Below are 23060 nucleotides of genomic sequence, written 5' to 3' on the forward strand. Positions count from 1 at the left end.
AACTCCTACCAAACCCCAGGAGCATAAGCCTAGATCAGAGGATTTCCTATGCTTGGGTTTCCAAAAAGGGGACAGGATTTTTGAGTTGGCGCTTGGCCCACTGAGCTGTGGGTGCTGTATACTGTGGTGTGCACATTTGTGTCCATGTGATATCCCAAAGCTGTGCCATTTCCAGCACCCCATACCCTTCCATGAAGCTGCACAGGGCAGCTGCAGCCAGCCTTAGAACAGATCACTGGTACATACAGGAAAGTGTTCGTGGCTCTGGCAGCAGGCACACAGGCTGACACTTCAGAGGAAAGAGAAAGAAGTGTCTTAATAAATTAGAAGACAGACACAAAAACAGGTGCAAAGGGCTGAAATAATGTCCAAGCAGTCACTTCTGACAATAACAGTTATCTCTGTCTGATTTATAAAAAGTTTGTGATAAAAACAGATGTTCATGGATTTTTGGATCTAACACAGGTCTGTCTTGCTTTGGTTCTGCCAAGATGTGTGGGAAGCCAAGGAACTAGTGAAGAATCTAGTGTATTTAAGAATACACATAGAAGGAAATAATGTAGTTAAGGACCTTTAGACTTTTGTGCATCTGAATCTGTTTTGCTCCTCGTGTGGAGTGGTGGTACAGAACCGGACTGAACTGTGTAAACTGGCATTTCGATATGGTTAGGCATGATGGATATGGTTAGGATATTTGATGGTACTGTGCTCACAGAACAAAAGTACTTACTAATTTATGTTTGTGAGCAGGATTGTCCCAGAGAGTGAAAAGTTCCATGTATTTTCAACGTAATCTGAAGTAGTAATTAACTGATTGTGCCTATGGCAGAGAAAATAGGCTTGTCAGTGCAAGTCAGATGGATCTACAGTATTTCCTTAAAAGTGTAATTTTGTAGTTCATTATCTTGGATGTAAAGTGTCCTTCTGCCTCCTACACCCTGTGCTGAGTGGCCATTCACTGTATTCACTACATCTCAATTTAACTATCTTGACAGTGGAGACAATAAGCAATTACCAGCCTAATGGAGATTTGTTTTAATTTGCTACCAGATATGACATTCTTAGATGTCAGTGAGACTATGGGAAAAGCTGTTGTTACAATGAAATATTTTAAGTGCCCAGGGTAGCATTTTGCCTATGCAGTAAGTGTCATTTTTGCTTGCTACAGCTTTCTGTCTTTAACAAGCAATCCACAGCTGTACAAGTGACCTGTCCTTTTTCAGTTCTTTGTGACAAAGAGCAAGTGCCTTTGTTAAGAAGAGATTCTGTTGAAGCATGCCTCTTTCTACCCTCCACTTCTTTTTGGTGATGCAAATAAATGAACAGCTGTAATATAAGTATAAGCTCACAAGAATGCCTGATGAAAAGTTTGTTTGCTACAAGGCCTGCATGAGTAATCTGGGGGAAGTGAATCTTCTGTTCCTATTTCTGCAGGTTAACCTTGCAGCAAGAAAACAACCAGTAATAATAAGAGACTGCTGTAGTTTTCCATATATCAAATAAGTGTTAAGACACAAATCTTGCTCAAAGATAATTGTCTTGAATGTTTCAGTTGCAGGTGGATATGTACTTAACATTTTGTTCTTTGTATACAATAGTTATTTAGAATAGATTTTACCAGCAGACTACAGAATTTCACTCAAGTGATGAGTGAAATCCTCTCCCCCTTTACAAATCAAAACAACTTAGGATGAAGTCTGCACATCTTTAAAAGCAGTTGAGATTTATTTAAATCCTGTTTACATTGAAGCCAGTATCTTCAAGTCTTTTTTTTTCCTGAAATAGCATTTTAAAAAACATTTATTACTCCTTAGATAGTACTCTAAAAACATTCTTTAAAAGCTGGAATTCTCCACAAACTCCACACCAAGAAGTACCATCATAATTCCTACATTAGCCTTACTGAGTGCAATTTTTCTAGTCTCAGTGTAGACTTGGGGTTTTTATTCTAGTCTAAAATAATTACCTCTAGATATTTTCTTATAAATTGGCCCTGCCTCTCTCCTGTTTTATCAAAACATTTTCCTGTAATACATTGTCTCTGTACAGATTGATGTGAACAAGCTGCAAAAGACCAACTTCTGCAGGCAAAAGCCTCCTATTATCTGCCCAGTATCTCTTCTGTGCTGTGTTTAGTTTGACCTACTTATCAAGCAGCCATCGTCTGAGCCACTTCACTAAAGCTAAAGGTCAAAACTGTAGTGCCAAATTCCAACCACAGCCAGGACTGCAATCCCAGGGGCCTTGTTCAGATAGAAGTAAGGGCAGCACAGATCTACCAATTTAGATGCCTGTATCACGGATAAGACGTAGACATTTCCACAGTGCTCAGTTTTTCGCAGTGATAGCCTTTTCTCTCCTTTTCTGTATACCTTCCATTCCTTTCTCTACCCTTCCCCTTCCCTATTCCCTATTCACTTATGATTTTTTGTTGAAAAAAATGCATGCTTTAGTTGCAAGCGTTTCTTTCTCAGAGAATAGGCAGTGTTCTGGTTTTTGGTACATGATCAATTAAAAAAACTGGCTATCCTGGCATCTCTACAATAGTAGTGTAGTTGCCTCTTTGGTGGAGACTGCCTCAATCACATCCCTCCCTGTCCTTTTGAAAGAAAGTATTTTTACTCTCTTATTCCAACAGTGGGTGAAAATATTTGTCTTTATTGTATATCAATTGTATTCTCTTAAGTTGGACCAAGCACCATTCAGACACGTTAAGGGAAAACTTGGGCAAGGCCTGCAGCCTAGTTCCAGTGGAAAAGAGAAAGGAAATGCAAAACTGAAAGTATGAGAGAGAAAAGGAAAGGTATACCTATTAAAACTTCACTGTCTTACTAAAGGGATTGGTCTTCTTTTTAACCAAATTTTTCTGTAAATAAAAGATGGTTGAATCTGCCTGTTGGGGCACATTACTTGTTGGCAATTACATTATCATGCAGTTCTCAAATGATTTTGAAGACCATGGCTTTATAAAACATGTCTGGTTGGGTAACTCTGAAGACGTAAGCATCATTTTAAGTCCTGAACAGGTGATGAACAGCAAAAGTATATTACAGGGGGCTGCAAAGCTTGAAAACTCTGCAGATAAATAATTCTGCTGAGACTCAGTAACAAGAAGAGAACATAGCCTGGTTTTTGTTGTTTTGTGTTTCAACTGACAAAGATTACAGGCCCTGTAAGTCAGCTGTTTCATCCAGTAAATTGCAGCTCTCTGGGCAGCATAACTCCTTGCAGACAGGTGGCTTAAATAGAGTAGGTAATAGAACTGTTGTGCTAAGCTACTTTTACACAAAAAACACCTTAACAAGAGCTCTGTGCCTCTGAGTCACAGTCCACCTGTTCCCAGAGGCTGATATGTGATATTTTGAGCTCCACAATTCTTGTCTTTGGCTGTGCATATGTATGGAAAGAACAATACAGAATGCTGTAATCATTTTAGGTGTGAAACTAGGATTACTATAAAGGGGGAGAAAACAGGGATATTCTTCCTTATTTTTTTTTGGGGGGGTGGGGAGGGGAAGAATGTATTCCCCATTAGGATTCCTGTTTGTCTGCTGCCATGAAAAGAAGGTGTTTCAATAAATTAAGGGATGGTTTTCATGACCTCTCTCTAAGCCACCTGTTGCTTCAGAAAATAGATACCTCTTAATAGGAATAACCAACGAAATAGGTACTGTATGTCGTACACATGCATATATAATTTATTTAAATGCATGACTTAGAGGCTTATGATCTTCTGGCTCAGAGTAAAATCAACCATTGCAGCTACAAGAAATGCATTGTTCAGATGCTCCACATCAGGCTCCCAGCACAAGAACTTTGTTGCCCTCAGTGTCCGTGCTGCACTGTGTCAGCTGAAAGCTGGATAAACACAGAGGGACATTGCAGGTGTTTGTACAGGGTCTGGCACATAAGCCCCTCATATCCCCAGAGATAGGAGCTCTGACTGGAGCTCCTTGCTGCCGCAGTTCTACAAATATAGTAACAGTGACATGGAAGGCTAACCCAGGAGCTGTTCAGCAAGAATAGCTCAGGAAATAGTAACATCTGCGATAAGACATAAAAAGAAATTCTTACTGTCTCTCGGTAGCTGGGTTCAGACCTGAAGACATGTCAAGCTGCATATGGCCACTGAAAAGTAGTGACAGTATGGCATCCAGAGCACTTGTGTTATATCTGAACAGCATTTTATTTCTCTAACAAGATTGGCTTTGCCCTCTGCTCCAGGGGAAGGAAGCCTTTAGGAGAAATGTGCTTAACAAGGCCCAGGTTCTCAAAAGCAAAGAGCTTCACTCAGCTCTGCTGTAAATTCAAGGCAATTAAATGAGAATTTCAACCAGGCAGCTTTCTCAACATAAACCATAATTTCTTTCTTCCAGTGAGCTAGTTAGGTGAGAAGAAGAAGTGTACCTCACCCTTCTGCCAGTTGTACAAGATGAAGGTAGAAATACAACATACTTTGAGGCTGTACACAATCCTGCAAACTCTGCACAGTGACATTTATCAGACCCAGCACTGTGAGCAGCATCAGACACTGTTGCTAAAGGAAGCTTCTCTGCCACAGTCAATGGGAGGCTCTTGGGCCTCTCCACAGATGGCTTTGGCCTGTCTGGCAAGGAGCAAACCCTGACCCATTCCTGACACCCCATTTAGAGCATGGGTGAAAGCTGAAGACAGCCCTGAGGGGAAATTTCTGGAATGTTTTATCCCCTACAGAGCTTAGTACATGGTCACAGGGCCTGCATTTCCTCTTCCTGATAGGACCTTACTCAGAGAATTACATTTCCCTCTATTTCAAAAAGCTCCAGGAGCACATTTCAAAGCACATCAAGTTCACTATGATGCAAAGCTACCAGGTTAAAAGTTATAGCTTGCTTTTGTGTTACATTTTCACGAAGTAAGTATGACTCTATCTATCTGTTGTCCCCTGGTAATTCTCATTAGGGGCATATTTGTAAATGATGGAAAAATGACCGTACAAACATGTTAATGGAAGCAGTCAGCAATCAGTATAACTTGACCTGGTGTCTGCAGACACCACAGCACTGAGAACAGCAGCTGTTGCCGAGGCAAACAGCTGAAATAAAAGAGGAAGAAAGGCAGCTTGCAAACAACCGCCTTCACTGGTCCAAATGGCTCCTAATACTTTTTATGTAAAGACACACTGTTGTTAACATCTGCGTGAAGTTAATCTGAAGAGTTGTTTGCAAATAGCAAAGCTGCTAAGCACCTGCTGCTTTAGGATAGATGAACTTTTGTGGGCATGTAACATGCTATTTTATTCCCAGCAGCTCTCACAACCACCCTATACAGAACAGAAATGAATGGACTTTGTGAAGGGAACTTCTGTTGAAACTGGATAGGACTATACACAAGTATTACCAGATACCACAGCAGTTTAAGAGTCTGATTCAGAAATATTCTAGAGCCTGAGGGTGTAACTTGTCTTAGAAGAGGAACTAAGGAAAGCAAAGTAATTGCCAGTGACTGAGGTTGGTAACTTGGAGGTTCATTTATTAATAGATGTCAAAATGAATTAAAAAAAAAATCCTGGAACTACTTCACATGGCTAATTTTATGTTGCCCTTTACATCAGTGTGTCTGAGTGCAGCACAGGTCCCATCTTCCTGGCATGCAGGGAATGCAAGAAGTGAAATGTGTATTCTGCATTTCCTGTTCGCTGTTGTGCTTTCTGGCCCTTTTGAGAGTTTCCCTGAGCCACTCTCCCACAAAGAATTTCACCTCATTTGAATTTTTTAATTCAGTTAGGTACATTAAAATGGCAAAGAAAAGAAGACTGTAGCCAGAGTTAGACTGTACCCTTCCCAGCAGGTTGTGCATCCTCTCATTAGTGAGACTTGTCTGTGTTTTCCATGCCATTTTATTTCCATGGGAGATTGTCCTACTGGAGGAATCCATGTTGTAAGATGGGAGGTCTACAGGGGAGCAGTTAAACCATATACTTCAGAGACCTTTTTTCCTGTGATTTGTCCCTCAATTTTGCCTAGCCCAATTTATGATTGAAATTGTTTGCAGTTTCCAGAATGGTCCTAGATGTTGAAAATAGCATGTTACAATATCAGTTAGCTTGTGTAGCTGTAACTCAGGTCTTAAACTAGACAAGATTTGCCATGCAGGAGAAAAGCTAACAACCAGGGTTCAGTCTGTCTTTTATTTCTGTGACTGCACAAAATTAAGAGGAAAAGTGGGAAGGGTGACAGAACCTCAGGTGTCTTTACCTTGTGATAGCTTCTATGTTCTTAATTAGATATAACTCAAAATCTTTTGTGCTCAGTGGATATAACCACTGACTTTGGTGGAGGGACCAGGCTTGTAAAGAAAAGAAGAGGCAGATGGACAGCATGAGTGCAATGAATAAATTTTTTTTTCTTACTTTTGGAACCCACTTAAAAGGGCTAGAATATCTTAGCTGGTCAGGTCAAGAATTGAGATTTTTGAGTAGACTTGTTTTTTTGTCAGTACTGCTCTAAAAGGAAAAAAGCTCCTACTTTCCCAGATCCTTTCCTTCATATTCTGTTTCTTGAAAATAAATATGACAGCAATCTCCAGTCATACAAAACCATGTCCAAGCTTAACTGATGTGTTTAAAATCCTTCCTTTTATCTGTACTTTGACAAGGAAGTTCTTTCAGAGTTCTAGGACAGAGATGACCCCCTTCCACAGATAAACCTTTCTGAGTTTTGCTTCTGTCTCATTACATGGATATTCCCATACTTTAGTTGCCATTTGGGAAACTGCCTTTGATACTCTACTCAGCAGAATTATTTTAGCCTAGAGTGTCTTGCCTTGGTCTGTGATGGTCTTGAGTTTGACACTTGAAGCAAAGAGACTGCCAGAGTGAGCTACCACTCTGTGTTATATGCAGAATACCCAGATAGCTTTCAGAATTTTTTTCTCTAATGAATCTTTGCAGCCTTTGCACAATTTAGATGGTGTAAATTCTAAGTGGATGTGTGAGACTTAACACAAGTTTCTGGAAAATTATAGCCCTGTACTGATAGGCAGGTGGAAGCAGTAGGTATTTTTGAGAAATCAGATGTCAGTCTGGAATTTGGCAAGTGGATTTTTTATCTCAGACTAAAAGTTATTAGCCAATACCATTACTGCTATTGCCTTTCATAAAGCATACATAATTCATAACTGCATGTTCACACTGTGAATGGTGAGTGCCATTTCTGAGTATCTGAGTGTTTTAAAAAGCCCTGGAAATGCAATGTTCATAATTCTGGATAACCAGGGCATAGTGGATTCAGTTGCTATGGTTGCAGGCAACAGAAGGGGAAGATCTGTATTGCAACTCAGGCAGCAATAACTGATTGCACCACTAAATCCACTTACATTCCTGGTTTTTTTTAAATTATAGTAATTCATAGTTCTACTGACTCTGCTACAGGTAACTTCACTAGCACTAGCAGAAGCAGGGAAAAGTCACTATAAATTGAGGGCTCAGTGAAGAAGTTGTCCCCAGGCTAAAACACTGACCTATAACAAGGAGGAATCCAAGCAGAAGCTCTGAGTTAAATGTATCCATGTAACAATGGAATGGCTCTAAAAGCAGTCAACTTTAGTCCCAGTATATCTTGGTAATAAGTTATAATTGGTTCCAAAAGGAGAATCTTCTAATTTGTTTACATTTGATCAAAGATTTAATAACAAGAAGAGAGCTTATTCCCTTAGGAGATCTTGGGCTTTTATTTTTTTTTTTCAAAGTATATCTGAAGAGTAAGTTAAAAAGGTGCATGTGAACCTCGGCCCTTTTCCTGTAATCAGTTTGGGATTACAGGCCAGAACAAATTTTACTTTTTAAAAAATAGCTGTAGTTTCCACTGCTGTGAGATGCATGAACCAGATCAATGTTTTGCTCTTTCAGTTTAGAGGGAAGCAGAAAGAGTAGTACCATAAATGGTTAAAAATATCCTTAGAGGCCAGCTAAGCAGTATCTGTTTCCAGGATGGATTACCAGGGATGCAGTAACAACCTGTATCTGTTAACAAAGGTAGCCAGTTAGAGGAGCTGTGACTCCGTAAGTCCCTGTAATTTTGCCATTGTATCTGCCCACCTGTTAGTATTTGCTGCTGCAATGCACAGTATCTCTGTAGCTACCTGAACTAATCAGAACCAATCTTAATTTTCTCAATAGTTCTTTTAAAAGTTTCTTCTGTGCTGCAGAGATGAAGGATCAGAGTGACACTCAGTGGCAGGATAGTAAAAGTGATTCTCAGATTGTCTCTAACGTCTATTATTAGGATGTTAGGGCATTCTTATTAAATTTTAGTCAGATAATTATTAGTATTTTCCATCTTTTTGATAATATTCTATGCAAGAATTGTAATACAGATCAAAATATATACTTTTGATTATGCAAACTGAAACAAAGATTGTGTTACTTACTTTGACAAGGCCCCCTTCACTCCTAACTTGTGCTGTGATCTCTTGCAACTGAAAAAAAAAAAGAAAGAAAAAAGAATTTAAGAAATTGAACAGAAAACTCAAAAATTGAATTTCAGAATCAAGATATTTGAATCACCATCATTTTACATTCTGTGGTATGTGAATCTTTACAGATAACTTGAACAGTTCAAAGGATAGCATTTTACATCTTGCATACAATTTATCATGTTCCCTATATGTAACTGACAGTTCATGAACCTCTCAGTTATTTGTGTTGTACCAGAACATCTTCTTTATCTGGAAAAAAAAAAAGGAGACATTTTCCTTTTTATGTAAGTAAACACTGGAATAAATTATGGAATAGTTACTGTTAAAGATTTTTAACATCAGCCCTTAGAAGTGTTTAAGATAAATATTTTAGGTGGAGTAAGGGTAGAGTGTGGTCTGTCAGTCTTTCTAGCTGTGCTTGCTCAGCTGCAGGGAAGGATTCCTAGGATTATATTCGATTATGAAGCCAGAAATTCTCCTGAGCCTGTGGCTTTCTAGAGTCACCAGAACTCGCAGCATTGAAGGATGTTAATAAATAAGAGCTGTTGTGATACAATGTTCCTTGAAACACTGTATGTAAAATTCCCTCTGTCTCAAACAGGGTCCTGTTGCATCCTCCATGTCCATGCGATCTGTTCTAACCAGCGGCTCCTGCCTTTCCCCGCCGCCTCCGCCGCCGCCGCCCCCGGGACCGCCCCCCATCTTCGATACGGAAACCGAAACCGCCAAGGACGAAGGAACTGCATCTCGCTCAGCCCTCTTTGCACAGCTCAACCAGGGAGAGGCAATTACCAAAGGTCAGGAGAAAAGAAATCCAGTCGTGATCCAGGACTCAAACTACATCAAGAGCTGTTACATTTTTCACAGCATTTCACAGCTTTCACAGCATTTTTAAGTTGCAGTCTAGCAGCTGAGATCCTTCTGAGGCTTGCAATGGTCTGATGGAGAAGGCTGTATACCAAAACCTCCTTTAGAAGCCGCAGTACCCAAATAAGTTCAGTATACCTGACATTCACACCATTTAGAAGTATCCTTTTAATTTTAAGGCAGCCAAGCTGGATATCTTCAGCCCCCAGTAACTGGTCAGCCTCTTAAGTTGCAATTGCAATAAAGTTGTATCCCTCTTTCTGACTCACATTGACTGTACAAACCTGTGTCAAAACGTCTTACGTGTCAGGTGAAATAAAGCTTTTTGTATTAATATTTGACAGTTGTAATTTAAGTATATATCTGTGCATTTAAATACATATGATTGATATATTTGCATTTAATGATGCAGGGATAGATCAAATATTGTCATAAATTAGAAAAATAAACTGATGGAAAAACATGATACAACAAGCTCTCAGAGCTTGCTACAGACAGAGAGGGACCTAGAAGACATTGTGGGATTTTCTGTTGAAGATACTAAGAGCCCATCCACAGTAGAAGAGTTTTTATATGATCTGCTAAAAGTATGTCAGCAGTTACACTTCAGGTAAACCTTGAGGAATTTTTTTAAAAAATTAATTTCAGAGAATAACATAACACAACTACAAACAAACTTCTCATGCTTCAAAATGAGCACTTTAAGGATTGGAAAATAGACTCTCTTTCACAAGCACCCTTTCTTTTTGGTTTTTTAGGGCTTCGACATGTCTCTGATGACCAGAAGACTCACAAGAACCCCAGCCTACGTGCCCAAGGCCCACCTGTTTGTTCTCCAACAAAAAGCCATACTCCAAGTCCTACCTCTCCCAAGAATTCCCCACAGCAGAACCATGCCCCTGTCTTGGAGCTAGAGGGAAAGAAGTGGAGAGTGGTGAGTTCCAGTCACTCCTCTGAATTGCACCTTGCACATTGCAAACCAGGAGGAGCACTGAAACAGCTTGTCTGTCATTAACATGCAGCAAAACAACGTTGCAACTAAAAAGGGCTGAGTCCTTCATTTCTCTGCATTGCTACAGTTCAACTTTTACTATCTTGTAGGATCTTAAGTTAATTCATTTGTCTCTGAGAATCACTTATTAATTCATCTCACTGGACAATGTCGGAACCAGCATATGAATTCCTTGCAAAATCAGACAATGCCCCAGAAACAAGTCCATTAGAGAGCACCAATTAAAATACCTTTTTGCAGGCCATTCCTGTGAATGAGAGAGAGCAGTCATCACAGACCACACTCTCTAGTTTCCCTAGCCAATGGAGTTATACATTTATATTTCATTGCCCATTCCATGCAAACATGTCTTCTGTGCTTAAAAGAGGACGAGTGTTTTCCTTTTGCCCCATCTACAGATGGAAAAAGGAAATCTGTTTAAAGTTTGGGTGTTAACTTATGTAGGCATATACCAAAGAATCTATGAATGAAAATTGATGTGACTCTGTTGGTTAAGAGAGAGCAGAGAGAATATGCAAGTTTAGTCATGCAGAAGGTTATATACACGGTCAGTGTATATTGCAGTGGAGTCCAGTTTGCATAAGGTGCAGTCACTGTTTTCCTGTGTTATGTTGTTATGGTTCTACTACTTGGAACTTTCCTTGTGGATCCCTAGGCTTTCCTGGACATCCATGGAGTATAACTGTTCTTTTAAGCCTAATGAAAGGAAGTTTCTTTGCCTATTACTCCATTATTATATATGGTAATGCCTGTGTGTGTGTTCACAATATTATGTAACACTTGGGGAAGGAAAACTTGCTCTTTTCTTCAGTCTGAATCAGATGGGAGCCAAACAGCCGTTTTGTGAGTGCCTTTTTAAATTGTGAGAATAACATCTTTGCTGCAAAATTAATGGATTTTATCATTGTCTGTGCTAACTTCCTCAGCTCTGCAGCTCTAAAAGATACAGTGTCATCTAAGGGTCAGTTAGGTGAGATATCTGGTCACCAAGCAGATTAGGATTTTAAGCCACAGGAAGGATAATGCTCTGTTGTAACTGAAGATGCAATGATTGGAGGATAAATTGTACTAAATTCTGTCTGACTGTTAGCTAAAGACTGTTAGTTAAAGACAACCAATTAAATAAACTTTCTTTTGAAATAGGAATATCAAGAGGATAAGAATGACCTGGTCATTAACAACACTGAACTCAAGCAAGTGGCCTATATTTTTAAGTGTAACAAATCCACACTTCAGATAAAAGGAAAAATCAACTCAATTACTATTGGTGAGTGGGTAGCTCAGCTGGGCTTCAAATGACAATCTTGAAAAAACTGACTTGTGTGATTAATAATGCATCTGAATCATTCCATTCACTTTAATGATTGATTATAAGAGTAAAGTCACTCAGCTGTGCAGTGCAGGACTGGGAGCTTTCATAGTTAATGTAGCAGGTGTGCATGTATTTCCTTTTGTCTTGCCTTTCTTATTTATGATTGCTTTTATTTTAGACAACTGTAAAAAGTTTGGCCTTGTGTTTGACAATGTTGTGGGAATCGTGGAAGTGATCAACTCCAGGGATATCCAGATTCAGGTAAATATCCAATTGAGAGATGAAGACAGACCTAGAACAAGTGCGGGGGAGAAAAGCCCAGCATGTAGTTGCAAGACATTTTAAAAACTCACAGAGCACAACAAATGTAAGAAGTATCCAAATGGATCTTTATATGCTCTAAATTCTGCTAATGTTTTTTAAAAATGCTTGTGAAAACTATTTACTATCACTGAACAAACCTCCCATAGCCTTCTGGTTCTGGTGCAGCTGAGAGATCTGTACAGTGGCAGAGCTGTTACTTCTGTCCTTGATCTGCTTGCTTTTATGCTAAGCATCTCCCAGCACTTGAAACTTCAGTGGTGCTTACAGAAGAAATTCTAGCAGTTGGCTAATTGATGAATAGACTGTCAAAGGACAACTAAATGCTATAACATAAAAGTAGGTGCTGGGATTTCAAAAAATCTCCCTGGCCAGTGATGTGACACTTTATATAACTAAGTAGTGTACTTATTTGCCTTCAAAATCTTAATCAGAGATCATCTTCCTTGTGATTCTCATGAAAAGAAGATACACATATTTTAAAGCTACACACTGCCCTCTCTACTGGGGACACTTGTCCTGCTAAAAATATACAGTCTGCCTGACATTTACAGTACTTCAGTCATCCTGTTCCAAAGAGGTCTAACTACCTGCTCTTATACTGGGTTGTGTCTGACACACAGAGTGTAATCTCAAGAAGGGACTCCAGGACATAATATTTTAAGTGCAAAAGAAATGTTAATTATTTATATCAAACTGCCACTCTTCAAAGTGAGGTCTTTTGCTTAAGAAGCTGTGCCTGCTGTATGACATTAAATATAGGCAGTCCTGCTCCATGTTTCAGAAATAATGGTCACAGCCACCACAAGGAATAGAAGCAAGATGGGGTTTTTATATTTTGAACCTTATGCAAGTGACTTGCATTATATTTTGAACTGTAACAACCAGTTTTATTCATGATCACTACATGTCTTTTTACAGCAGAGGAGACAATTAGTTAAGGATCCCAGGCACTTATTTGGGCACTTTTAAAATAATTATATTATTTTTAATCATTACCTCTTAAACTATTCATGAAAGCTGAAAAATTAGTATGTAATAAATAGCAAAGCCCCAGCTTGCTAATACTCAAATAAAGTGGAAATACCTTTTATAAGAATCAAAATTCTTAAAATCAAAATTAAGCATGTTCTGTGAATATTGCATAAGGCTTCTATGCATGTCATGGAACAGAGTGGGGATCCACTTAAGAAGGCAGGATCTGGTTATATGCTGTATGCTGCTTGAATCAGGCAGCTCCCACAGGGCTGGTGTACCCCAAGTGCTAAGCACCTCAGTTTCCTCAGTAATTTGAAGACCTGAGTTCATAATGTCCAAATACATGGTATGTTAATGCAACAGATTTCAATAAATTAATCCTATAGATTTTGCTATAGTGACTTCAGTGCCATATTGCTTGTCTCTCCTTTATCTCAGTGGTATCTTTTTTCTTGCCAGATGATTGCAAAATTTTTTAAACACCCCTTCCTTCTATTCTCCATTGCCTAAGAACCCATTTAAGAAGGGAAACTTCAAGATGCATTGATCTGCTGTGTAGCTCAGACTTCAGGATAAGGGTGGGATGCAAGAGGACACACCATTTGGTTTACTGCCACATTTAAGGAACTGAAGTTGAAAGATATTCTTTAATTAAGTGATGGGGGACACTGTCATTAACAAGTACATCTCTGTCATGTGCTGTCACTGTTCTATGGCCTAGGATAATCTATGGTGTTTTGATGTCAAGAGTATATTGCCATCCTTGCTAGAGAGGGCAGGAGCAGGAATTTTTACTGACAACCAGTGAGTCAGACTGTTAGCCATGAAGAAATCTTTCAGTCTATAAAATTGTAAACAAGAGAAGATTTCCCTTCCTCGCTTGACGTAAATCTTGTGCTTGCTTTTAAAGAGACATACAAAATAGTTTTAGAGATTTAATTAAATTAATCTTAGTACATATTCAGTACTATAGCTTGCCTGAAGAGGATAAAAACGCTTTCCTGTTGCATGCTGCAAGAGCTTTGAAGTCTTCAGAGTGTATTACAAATACCTTGTTGAGTACTGCTTTATGCTGAGTCTTTCCTTTGCCCTTACTGCGTTGAAGTTGACATGTTTGACTTCTTAGCCAGTACTCACTGCTGAACAAGGTGAACACTGCCTGAATATCAGCACAAATGTACCATTGAAATTAGAGAGAATCAGAGAAGTACTGTCATCAAACTGTATATTAAAAGCTTGCTGTACATTACAGGTTTGCTGTTGTGTATAGGTCTTTGTTACCACCACCAAGAATTTTCAGTGTCCAACAAATCAAATGAAAGTGTCACACAGGCAGGTGACACATAGATCAGATGCCGGTGGCCAAAATTAGACCTAGAAGGCAATGAGGATTTTATTAACAGTATCTCTGTTTGCATTTTAAGATTTGATGTGAAATAGATTTTATTTTGCAGGTGATGGGGAAAGTGCCAACCATTTCTATTAACAAAACAGAAGGCTGCCACATCTACCTCAGTGAGGAGTCACTGGATTGTGAGATTGTGAGTGCCAAGTCATCTGAGATGAACATTCTCATCCCCCAGGATGGTGATTATGTGAGTGAGACATTTTTTAAAATTTCCTTTCTGTTTCATACTAGTCTTGGCAGTTAAGAGCACTTAAGCTCCTAGGAAAGGAACTAATGTAACACACATAACTATGTCACTGAAAAATGATCCAAAACAATTTAATTTCTATGTACCTGTATCTCAGAAGGAAGCATTCCTCATTTTCTGGGGCACAAAGTAATTTCAGAGATCAGAAATTATGTCCTCTCTTTCCATTCTGATGGATAATGGCTTCATATCCTATCCATTTGATCTTCTTTTTTTTATATCTAAATATAATCTCCCAAAGAAATTGCCTTCACAGAAGAGCACTTAAGTCTGAAGATGATGAGGCTAAAACTAAGATAAATGTAATGCTACTACAGGTAAAATAATACAGTATAATTTACTTGTTTTCTCTAAAGCTATTGATACATGGGTAGCAGCTGTAGTACTTTGTACTGTTTTCAACATATGTCCTTAAAAGCCACTTAAACTGGTGCATTTTTCCAGTTCCCTTCCGCTTCTAGTAAAATTTTCATATAATGCACAGTGGCTTTTCTAGTAAAGTCATGCTCTGTCACTTCACACACAAGCAGGCAAAGTGTGCTCGTAATAGTTCCCTGGTGTCATCAATAGAGCAGAGTTGAAATTGCAATGCATGGCCATAGACAGAACTTAAATTTCTTGTTAGTCTTTTGGGCTGGAATTTAGTACAGGGGTTTAGGCTTTATAAAATAAAATGTGTAATGAGAACTTTTGTGCTTCACATTTCCAAAAGTGACTGCTGGATGCCCAGCTTTAGACAAGTAAAAAGGGAACAATTTTTAGTGGGCTCATATTCACTTATTTCTTTTTTAAAAAAGAGTCCTTTTGTTCAGTCTTGCCTCAAAAACACCATAACATCAGAAATACTGGATACCAAAACACCTCTTTGAGGTCTAAACAAAAAACCCTTCTCTTTACATAATTTTTTGTTCACTGGGTGCAGAGAAATACTCAACAACATACCCGACCATTTCACTGAATTTGTAGAATAGCAGGGCACTTCATTTGATGTTCTGCTTCATTTTGTGTACCCCACAAAGGATGCTGACTATTTTGAAGTGTATCACACTTAAAATGACTAGGTTTTTAAATGCTATTTTATTCTTCCATATTACAGTATAGCTTTTGTCCTTAAAATTAGACTCCTGGGTTAATCTCCACATCTAAATCCTCTCTACTGTCTTCCAACCCAGACATCAATGGAATCTGAAGTAATTTCTGACGAGGCTTATTTACTTAGTTGATGCAGATAATGGTGTGAGAGAGATTATTGCAAAGTCATACCATAGCAAGGCTATTTGAAACCGGGTAGCAATCAGGCTTTTTTCCTGTGTGGCATTGTAAAATAACTTCCTAGGGTAATGAAGAAGGCTTCTCTCTAATCCTGGCATGTCTGAGCTATCAGTGCTTTCGCAGTCATGTAGAACTAATAGTATTCCACCAGTTTTCATGAGATATCCCCTGTTTGTTTAACCATCTTTGTTGCTTTTGTTTCCTACCAGAAAGAATTTCCGGTTCCTGAACAGTTCAAGACAGCATGGGATGGATCTAAGTTGGTCACTGAACCTGCAGAGATTGTGGGTTGACATCCTCACGCCATAGAGCACTTGCTGACTGCTGAGGCCAGCACACACAAAGCAGTAATGTAAAGAACTAGAGGTAGCAGGAGTTCATGCTGCTGTCATAGGCCTTCAGGCATTAGCTCTGCATGCTAGGAACAATTACACATCTGGCACCTTTTTGTTAGGCAGCCCGGTCCTGGTCACGTCTCCACACAGTTTGCCTTCACATACAGTTTTAATTCTGAATGAGAATGCAATGGGTTAAACCCCCCACCTTCCAGTCACATCATTGGTTTGAAATTTTGTATACATTAAGCCAACGTACTGCATGATACACTTTTTTTTATCATCTTGCTTCAGTGCATTCCTTTTTGTATTTCTGCTAATCAAAACAGCAGTAAGACTTCAAGGTGTTTATTTTTGCCTTTTAAGCAATTCCTGTATGATGCAGTAAAAATGTACCTGTAGAAAGTATGCAGTTTCTTGCAGTTCTGTGGCAATCATAATGTGTTCCGTTTCAAACAAGCAAAAAAGGACAACTTTCACCACAGCAATATATTTTGCTAACTGAAAATGAAAAAAGAAAATCTGGCCATCTAATCAAAAATGTTTTTAATATGCATATTTAGAAGATCCCACAGTTTTCTGTGAAGTAAGATTTTACTATGGTTCACAGACTTGCTGCTGCCCTCTCATTTCTTGCAAATTAGTAATTCTTTCTAAGCTAGAGCCTCATCAATGCTAAAACCTTGCAGGAAATTACTTGAAGGTTTTTTGCTCCTTGGATTTCTTTTTTTTTTTTTTCTCCCTTTTTTTTTTCTTTTTGGGTGACACAATCTCTCACTTTTTAAAATTTCACATTTTATTTTGCATCTTATACAGAAAACCAAGGAAGACAGACACATCTGATACCAGCTGGTTGCCCTTACTTATAAAGTTCCTTTAAAATATTTGTATTGTAACTCATCATGTTCATCAAAAGTATCATCCTCAGGTTTTTTCCCCACATTTGTAGGAGTTACTCAGTTTCAAATACGTTCACAAAGCAAAGCCATAGATTTATGCCATACTAATTAGAAGCCCAAATAAAGGGGTGATTTCTGGTTTAGCCCTTTGACCCTACTTTACAGTCCCTATGCTTTTTTTTAACAAAGGTGGAGTATTGTATACATTTGTACTATTTCAGCACATAGTACAAATAAAACTTCAAAAATTTTAAAAGTCAGTTTATGTTTTTGATCACTTGTAATACTTTGTGTCAGTTAAATCACAGTGACATGCTTGCAGAGCTAGTTACAAGCTAAATTTTGTGCCTAACTTACCTTGAAAGTACATTAACTCTTAAGGGTTTTTAAGTATACGTTTGATTGTAAAACCTATACAATACAACCAGTAGTGCTCATTCCTTACAGTTTTGCTATCTGATGTTTAACCTATGTGTATAATTGTGTTTGCTTTAATATATATCATTTTTTCAACAAGTAAACTTCTTATGAAATAAAAAGGAAAATGTACTTGTTTAAAAACAAAGTTGTTCAGAGCTTAACCTATTGCACTGTTTGTCCTATAGGCTTTCTCTTCCTTAAACCATGTTTCAAAAGGTAGAGTGAGAAAAAGTAGCTCCTCCTCCCATTTCACTAAAATAGCATATTCTGTATGCTGGTAGATAAACTTGAAGTGTCATGCACATAACTTTGGTGACAGCCAGCAAATTGAGGTTTTCATGATTCTCACTTCTAGGTACACCTGTATCTTCCAGGGATTATGTCTAGGGAGATGACCATGATGTAGTTGGTATGGTTTGCCTTCTATTTTTAGCTTTTCCTGTTGTTTCTCTATATGGCTTCAGTCACAGGTGGTCCACTCCATATATCACTTGGATGTGCCTCATCTCTGAAGAATGGGCATTGCATACTTGTCGTGGTAAAAGGATTGTTGAAGGGCTGTTTAATCCTTAACTCATAATTGTAATGTGTTCCACAAAATAATCTCTTTCTGGAGCATTCTAGCCTGAGATACTGACTTTTTCTTTCATACAGCATCAAAGAGGGGACAAGGCATTATGCAGCAGCAGGATGCCACTTACTGCTTTGGAGGTAAAGCACAAACCAGGTATCAAATCCTGATGATAAACAGAAAGCAGCAAGACAGCCCTGAATCACTACAGAGGAAAATTCTTACAGTTCCTCTGAGGGATTTAACTCCTCCATCAAATACAAAGTCCGTGAAGGCTGATCTGATTCTCCTTTAACATTTGAAGGCAAATTCCTTCATGGCTAGACCTTCACCTTAGCATTCACGTTAAGTACGTTACTTTGACTGGTTACTTAGCAGAAATAGGTCCTGTAAAGTAACAACGCGTGCCTGACAGTCTGAGCACACCTCAGACCTTTGTCAGAGGGCAGAAGTTTAAAAGAAAAGGACATGCAGGCCTTTCATGGACAGACCCAAGGCAATTGCTTCCAATGAAGAAAAGGATACCAAGTCAATGCATTACTGAACACCAGAAAAGTAGGAGAGGGACTTCTAAAATAGATCATACCCAGCACTCTTAGTCAACCACATAACAACAACAACAACAAACCTATAACCACCTTTTGTCAGTTCAGTTTGGTCATCATAAAAAATACTTGTCATACATTTCCAGTAGGTTGGACTGTTCTTTCCCTGCAACCTGTCATTAAATTCAAAATTACAAAGGAGTGCTAAATGAACAAAGTTCTGCTTCTACTTTACATGAATTTGTGAACAATTAAAGGTTAAAAACTCATTTTGTGAAAAATCAAGTTTATTTTAAGAATAGAAATAGCCAACAAACTGCAGAAGAGTCATTTGATGAGTCATCTCAACCATGAGCAGTTGCAGCCACCAAGTTTTCAGCAGCAAGACTGATCTGTGTTTGATGGTTGATTCCGGCAAGGAATGAACTGCTAAATGCTGAGCATCCCTCAGGTCCCACTGATCTTTTTTTTTTTTACTGCATGCTGTCACACAAGATACACCCCTTGATTTCTGTGTTACACTGCACTAATATTGTGGTCATGCCCTAAAGTCAATACCACTGCCAAAACAGAAAACAGTGAATTTGGTTCATATATTGATAGGGAAAAAATGTGTATGGTGTAATTAGCCAGTTCATTTCTATAAACCTGCATGGGTCAGATATTCACTGGCACAGATGCCGTCAATCAGGCAGTAAAACACATGTAAAAGGGAAGGTGAGTTTTTAATTTAAGTGTCTAAATGTAAAGAGCTTTTTTCCTATGAAAAGCTTCAATGGATGTCAAACTTTCTAAAATAGAGCAGGGTGCAAAGAGGAGGGAGCCAGGTTCTCTTCAGGGATGCCCAGTGACAGGACCAGAGACAATGGGCACACACTGAAACACAGGAGATGCCCTCTGTCTATCAGGAAACTGTTTCCAGGTGCAAGTGACCAACATTAACACAGGTCGCTCAGAGAGCCGATGGAGTCTCCCTCCTTGGAGAATCCAGAAGTCCCATGGACATGGCCCTGCACAACCGGCTCTAGGAGGCCCTGCTTGGGCAGGGGCCAGGTGGACTCCAGAGGTCCCTGAGGGCCAACCTCAGCCCTTCCTTGCGCGTTCTGTGATTCTCGCTCAGTTGTTCAGAAGATCGGTTGCCGGGAGCCCACGGAAGTTAGCGGTAGTAACGCCACGCAGCCACCAGGTGGCAGGAAACAGCCGAGGCCAGGCCCTTGGGAGCTTTCGGCGACAGCCGGCCGGAGCTTGCGAAGGGCGTGAATGCTGTTCGCCATGGAGCTGGGGAATTCTGCCCTCTAAAAGTCACTGTAACAACACTTAATATTACCTTGATCTTGAAATTATCATCTTGGTGAAAGGCAAAGCTTTGAGGAGGATGAACGAGGAAGAATATTTGTTACCAATTATTAAATAGATCTTTTGGGTTGTTTTTCCTTTTTTCTTTTTTTTTTTCTTTTTTTTTTTTATGCTGCTAAGCATCTCTCCATTTAAAAAAAAAAACACCTGATAGAAATTAAAAGTAATATTTAGTAGAGCCATTGAAGATAAAGGAGTAAGTAATTTCAAATGTGTGTTTGAAAACCAGAAATCTTTTCCATGTGCTAGCAAAGTAGGCGCTTGCTAAGGCTTCCCTGTGCCATAGTTATTTTGCAGACAAGTAATTTTTGTTCTTACTCTTTCCTGACTCCTCAACGTAGCTGGATCTGCAGGAGTTCCTTCAGTGTTACTGCACTGTGTGTTCATCCCCCTGTGACTCACATATCTTTCCTAGAGATGAAACATTTGGCCATTGGAATGCTTCAGGGGCTCAGTTCAGTGTGCACCCTTAGTGCTCTCTCCTGATGTGCTGTTCAACTGGGCTCCTTCTAAAATTACACAGCTTCCAGACAAATGGAGGTGAGGTCCAGTCAATTGCACAATATGCTAGCAAGCACAGTAGTTACCAAGAACATACAAGCAGATTCAGTTTCCCTCTTGGAGGTGATCTGGGCCCAGCTGCTCTGAAAATACTGTCCAGAAGTAGCTGCTGCTCTCTGAAGAAGCCTATAAACAGGTCCCTGGCTTATGATAAAATCCCCCTCTTATTAGATAAAAATAATAAATAATGCTCCCCAAGGAATGTTCTGACTACCAGAAGACAAGAACCTGCTCTGTCTTTATGGTTGAAATAACCCTGAAAAATCTTTTTGTGTGGCAGAAGTTTTGTAGAAGAATAGAGAACATTCCCTACTCCACCACCCAAAACTCAGTGGTGACTTCCTAGGTTTAACCCTTCTTCCCTAGGTCTTGCTGGATGCTGAGGACCATACCTGATCACCACTGACCACCAAAGACTCTTACTCTCCAAAGCCATAGTCCCACTGCTGCTTCAACATATTTCCTCCCTGGGAAGAAAAGGGAATGTGACAGAGAAGGGAGTTAGGTAACTGATAAGGCTTCCCAGTGCCATGTTCCTGAGTAAAGCTGTTTTGTTGTTACTCTTCCTTCAAACAAGGCCACGGTAAAAGGCAGATAAAGGTGTTTAAGCACAACTCCTAAACAGACAGTACTAATAAACAGGCAACCACACAAAACAGTTGGGTACCCTAAGATAAAAGTGGAAAAATTTGTTGGTTTTTTTTTTTCTCCAGCTGATTTGCGATGACCTTTTTATCAACTGTGACCACCAGGCTTCTGTTTTCTCTGTATTGCACTTGGAGTTGCATCTATTAGAAAGAAGTTGCTACAGTCAACTGTGTAAGGCTTTAGAGCCATTCTCTCCTTCAAGTTCCTTAGATGGATGAGACAGATCAGTTTCAGAGTGAAAGGCTAAATTAATTGAACTTGGGAGGAAGTTGTACCATTTTCCACACTAGATGTATAGTATTTTTCATTATGTAAGTGCATACATATGTTTTTTGGCTCAAGTTTCGTGTTGTGTATCTGTCTGCTTGCCCCAACAAGGGGGAAGGTTCTCATTCTTTAGTGACTCTGTATAGTTTCAGTGATGAAGAATCTCTTTAACCATCATTTGCATTTAATTTCACTCTGTACATGATCATAAATGCCAGAAACAAATGTCTAAATAGCATAAATTGTAGCTGCTGGGCCCAACAATAATTAACCACTTTGCAATGACAAGAGCTTGTTGTTGATTAATGTCCAACAACTCTCATCCAAGGACTCTTTAGAAGAGCTCCTATTAATAGAATATTTCAGCATGATGCAGGAGATGTGATCTGTTATCCCCCAAGCAAAGAAAAGAACTGAACTTCAAAGCTTTGGCGATTCCTCGGTTTTAAAAGTGGCTTAAAACCCTTGAAAACAAGATGCTGGAAGGCATATCAGAAATGAGCAAAGGTGCAATGTCTGTAGCTCTGTACAACAGCCAGATTTACAGCACGCCACTGTTCATTACCTCCATTGACCATGAAGGTTTTCCCACTCGAGAGTGACTGATCAGGTTTTTCAGCATTACCTACACTTAAAGAGCTTAAGGTGAGATTCCAGATTCCCCTTAAACCTTAATTGTTATGACACCAGCTTCTAGGTGCTTACCTCCTTCTTTTGATCTGGTTCAAGTTCAAAACATTTCCTCTTACCTAATTTCTAGGGAAGAGCATATTGAACTGCCAAGGCATTCAACTACTTACTTTCATCAGCTGGTACAATGAGCTTCCCACCCACAAGGGAAAGCAATGTAGCAAGGAATTGGTTCTGCACAAGCCTATAAATACTGCCCTGTGTGGCAGTCTGACACAGCACTGAAACAAGACTCTCTGTCATCAAAAGCCCAAGCTGAGAGTTTCTCACTACTGGCAGGCTGTGTTGTCACAGCATCTCTGTCATATGCATCCCAGAATAGAAAATCTGAATGCTCACAGAATTTGTGGGTCAGTTGTGGGGTATTTTTTTTTTTAAGCAGAAGAATGAAAAACTAATAACTGAAAAATTTGGGCATGAGGAAACATTACATTGTTACCTGTTAGTCCCCTGCTCTCTGCTGTCAGTGATTCTGTTTCACCTTGAATATCCAGAATAATCTCATACTGAGTTCTTACTATGGTTATGCCTGTGTAATGCTGCTGCTGGTGAGCCTAAGATTTACATGTGACTGGCAGCATTATATGAAATCTCAGATCTTGTAATTGTACTTTAAGATCTGATCTGGCTTTCAAAACCTGCGGCCACGGAGGCAAAAAAAAAAAAAAAAAAACCAAAAAAAAACCAAACAAACAAACCAACCAACCAAAAAAAACCCCCAAAAAAACCCAATCAAAAAACCACCCCCAAACAAACAAAAAAAAAGGCTAGACACTATTTGGTCCTGAAGGGTTTGTGGTAAAAAAAAATTAAATAGGCTACAACTCATGAAGGAAGAAATGAAATATTATAGGGAAAGAAGTCTTGTTACATTATATTTATTGTCAGTTTTCC

General features: G+C 39.1%; 1 protein-coding gene across 3 annotated transcripts in view; it reads left to right on the forward strand.

Moving 5' to 3' along the window:
* Nucleotides 1-17657, forward strand: part of CAP2 (cyclase associated actin cytoskeleton regulatory protein 2) — a 68759-nt gene extending 51102 nt beyond the window's left edge. For all 3 annotated transcript variants that reach the window (XM_041413186.1, XM_041413185.1, XM_041413188.1), the window contains 6 exons: nucleotides 9059-9254; nucleotides 10083-10258; nucleotides 11480-11603; nucleotides 11827-11909; nucleotides 14402-14542; nucleotides 16084-17657. In XM_041413186.1, coding sequence (XP_041269120.1) covers nucleotides 9059-9254; nucleotides 10083-10258; nucleotides 11480-11603; nucleotides 11827-11909; nucleotides 14402-14542; nucleotides 16084-16167 — 804 coding nt within the window. In that variant the 3' untranslated portion in view covers nucleotides 16168-17657. The remainder of the gene's footprint in view (nucleotides 1-9058; nucleotides 9255-10082; nucleotides 10259-11479; nucleotides 11604-11826; nucleotides 11910-14401; nucleotides 14543-16083) is intronic.
* Nucleotides 17658-23060: the final 5403 nt, after the last annotated feature.

Source organism: Onychostruthus taczanowskii, unplaced genomic scaffold, assembly GCF_017590055.1.
Source record: "Onychostruthus taczanowskii isolate IOZ18803 unplaced genomic scaffold, ASM1759005v1 scaffold40, whole genome shotgun sequence".
NCBI classification, from domain to species: Eukaryota; Metazoa; Chordata; class Aves; order Passeriformes; family Passeridae; genus Onychostruthus; species Onychostruthus taczanowskii.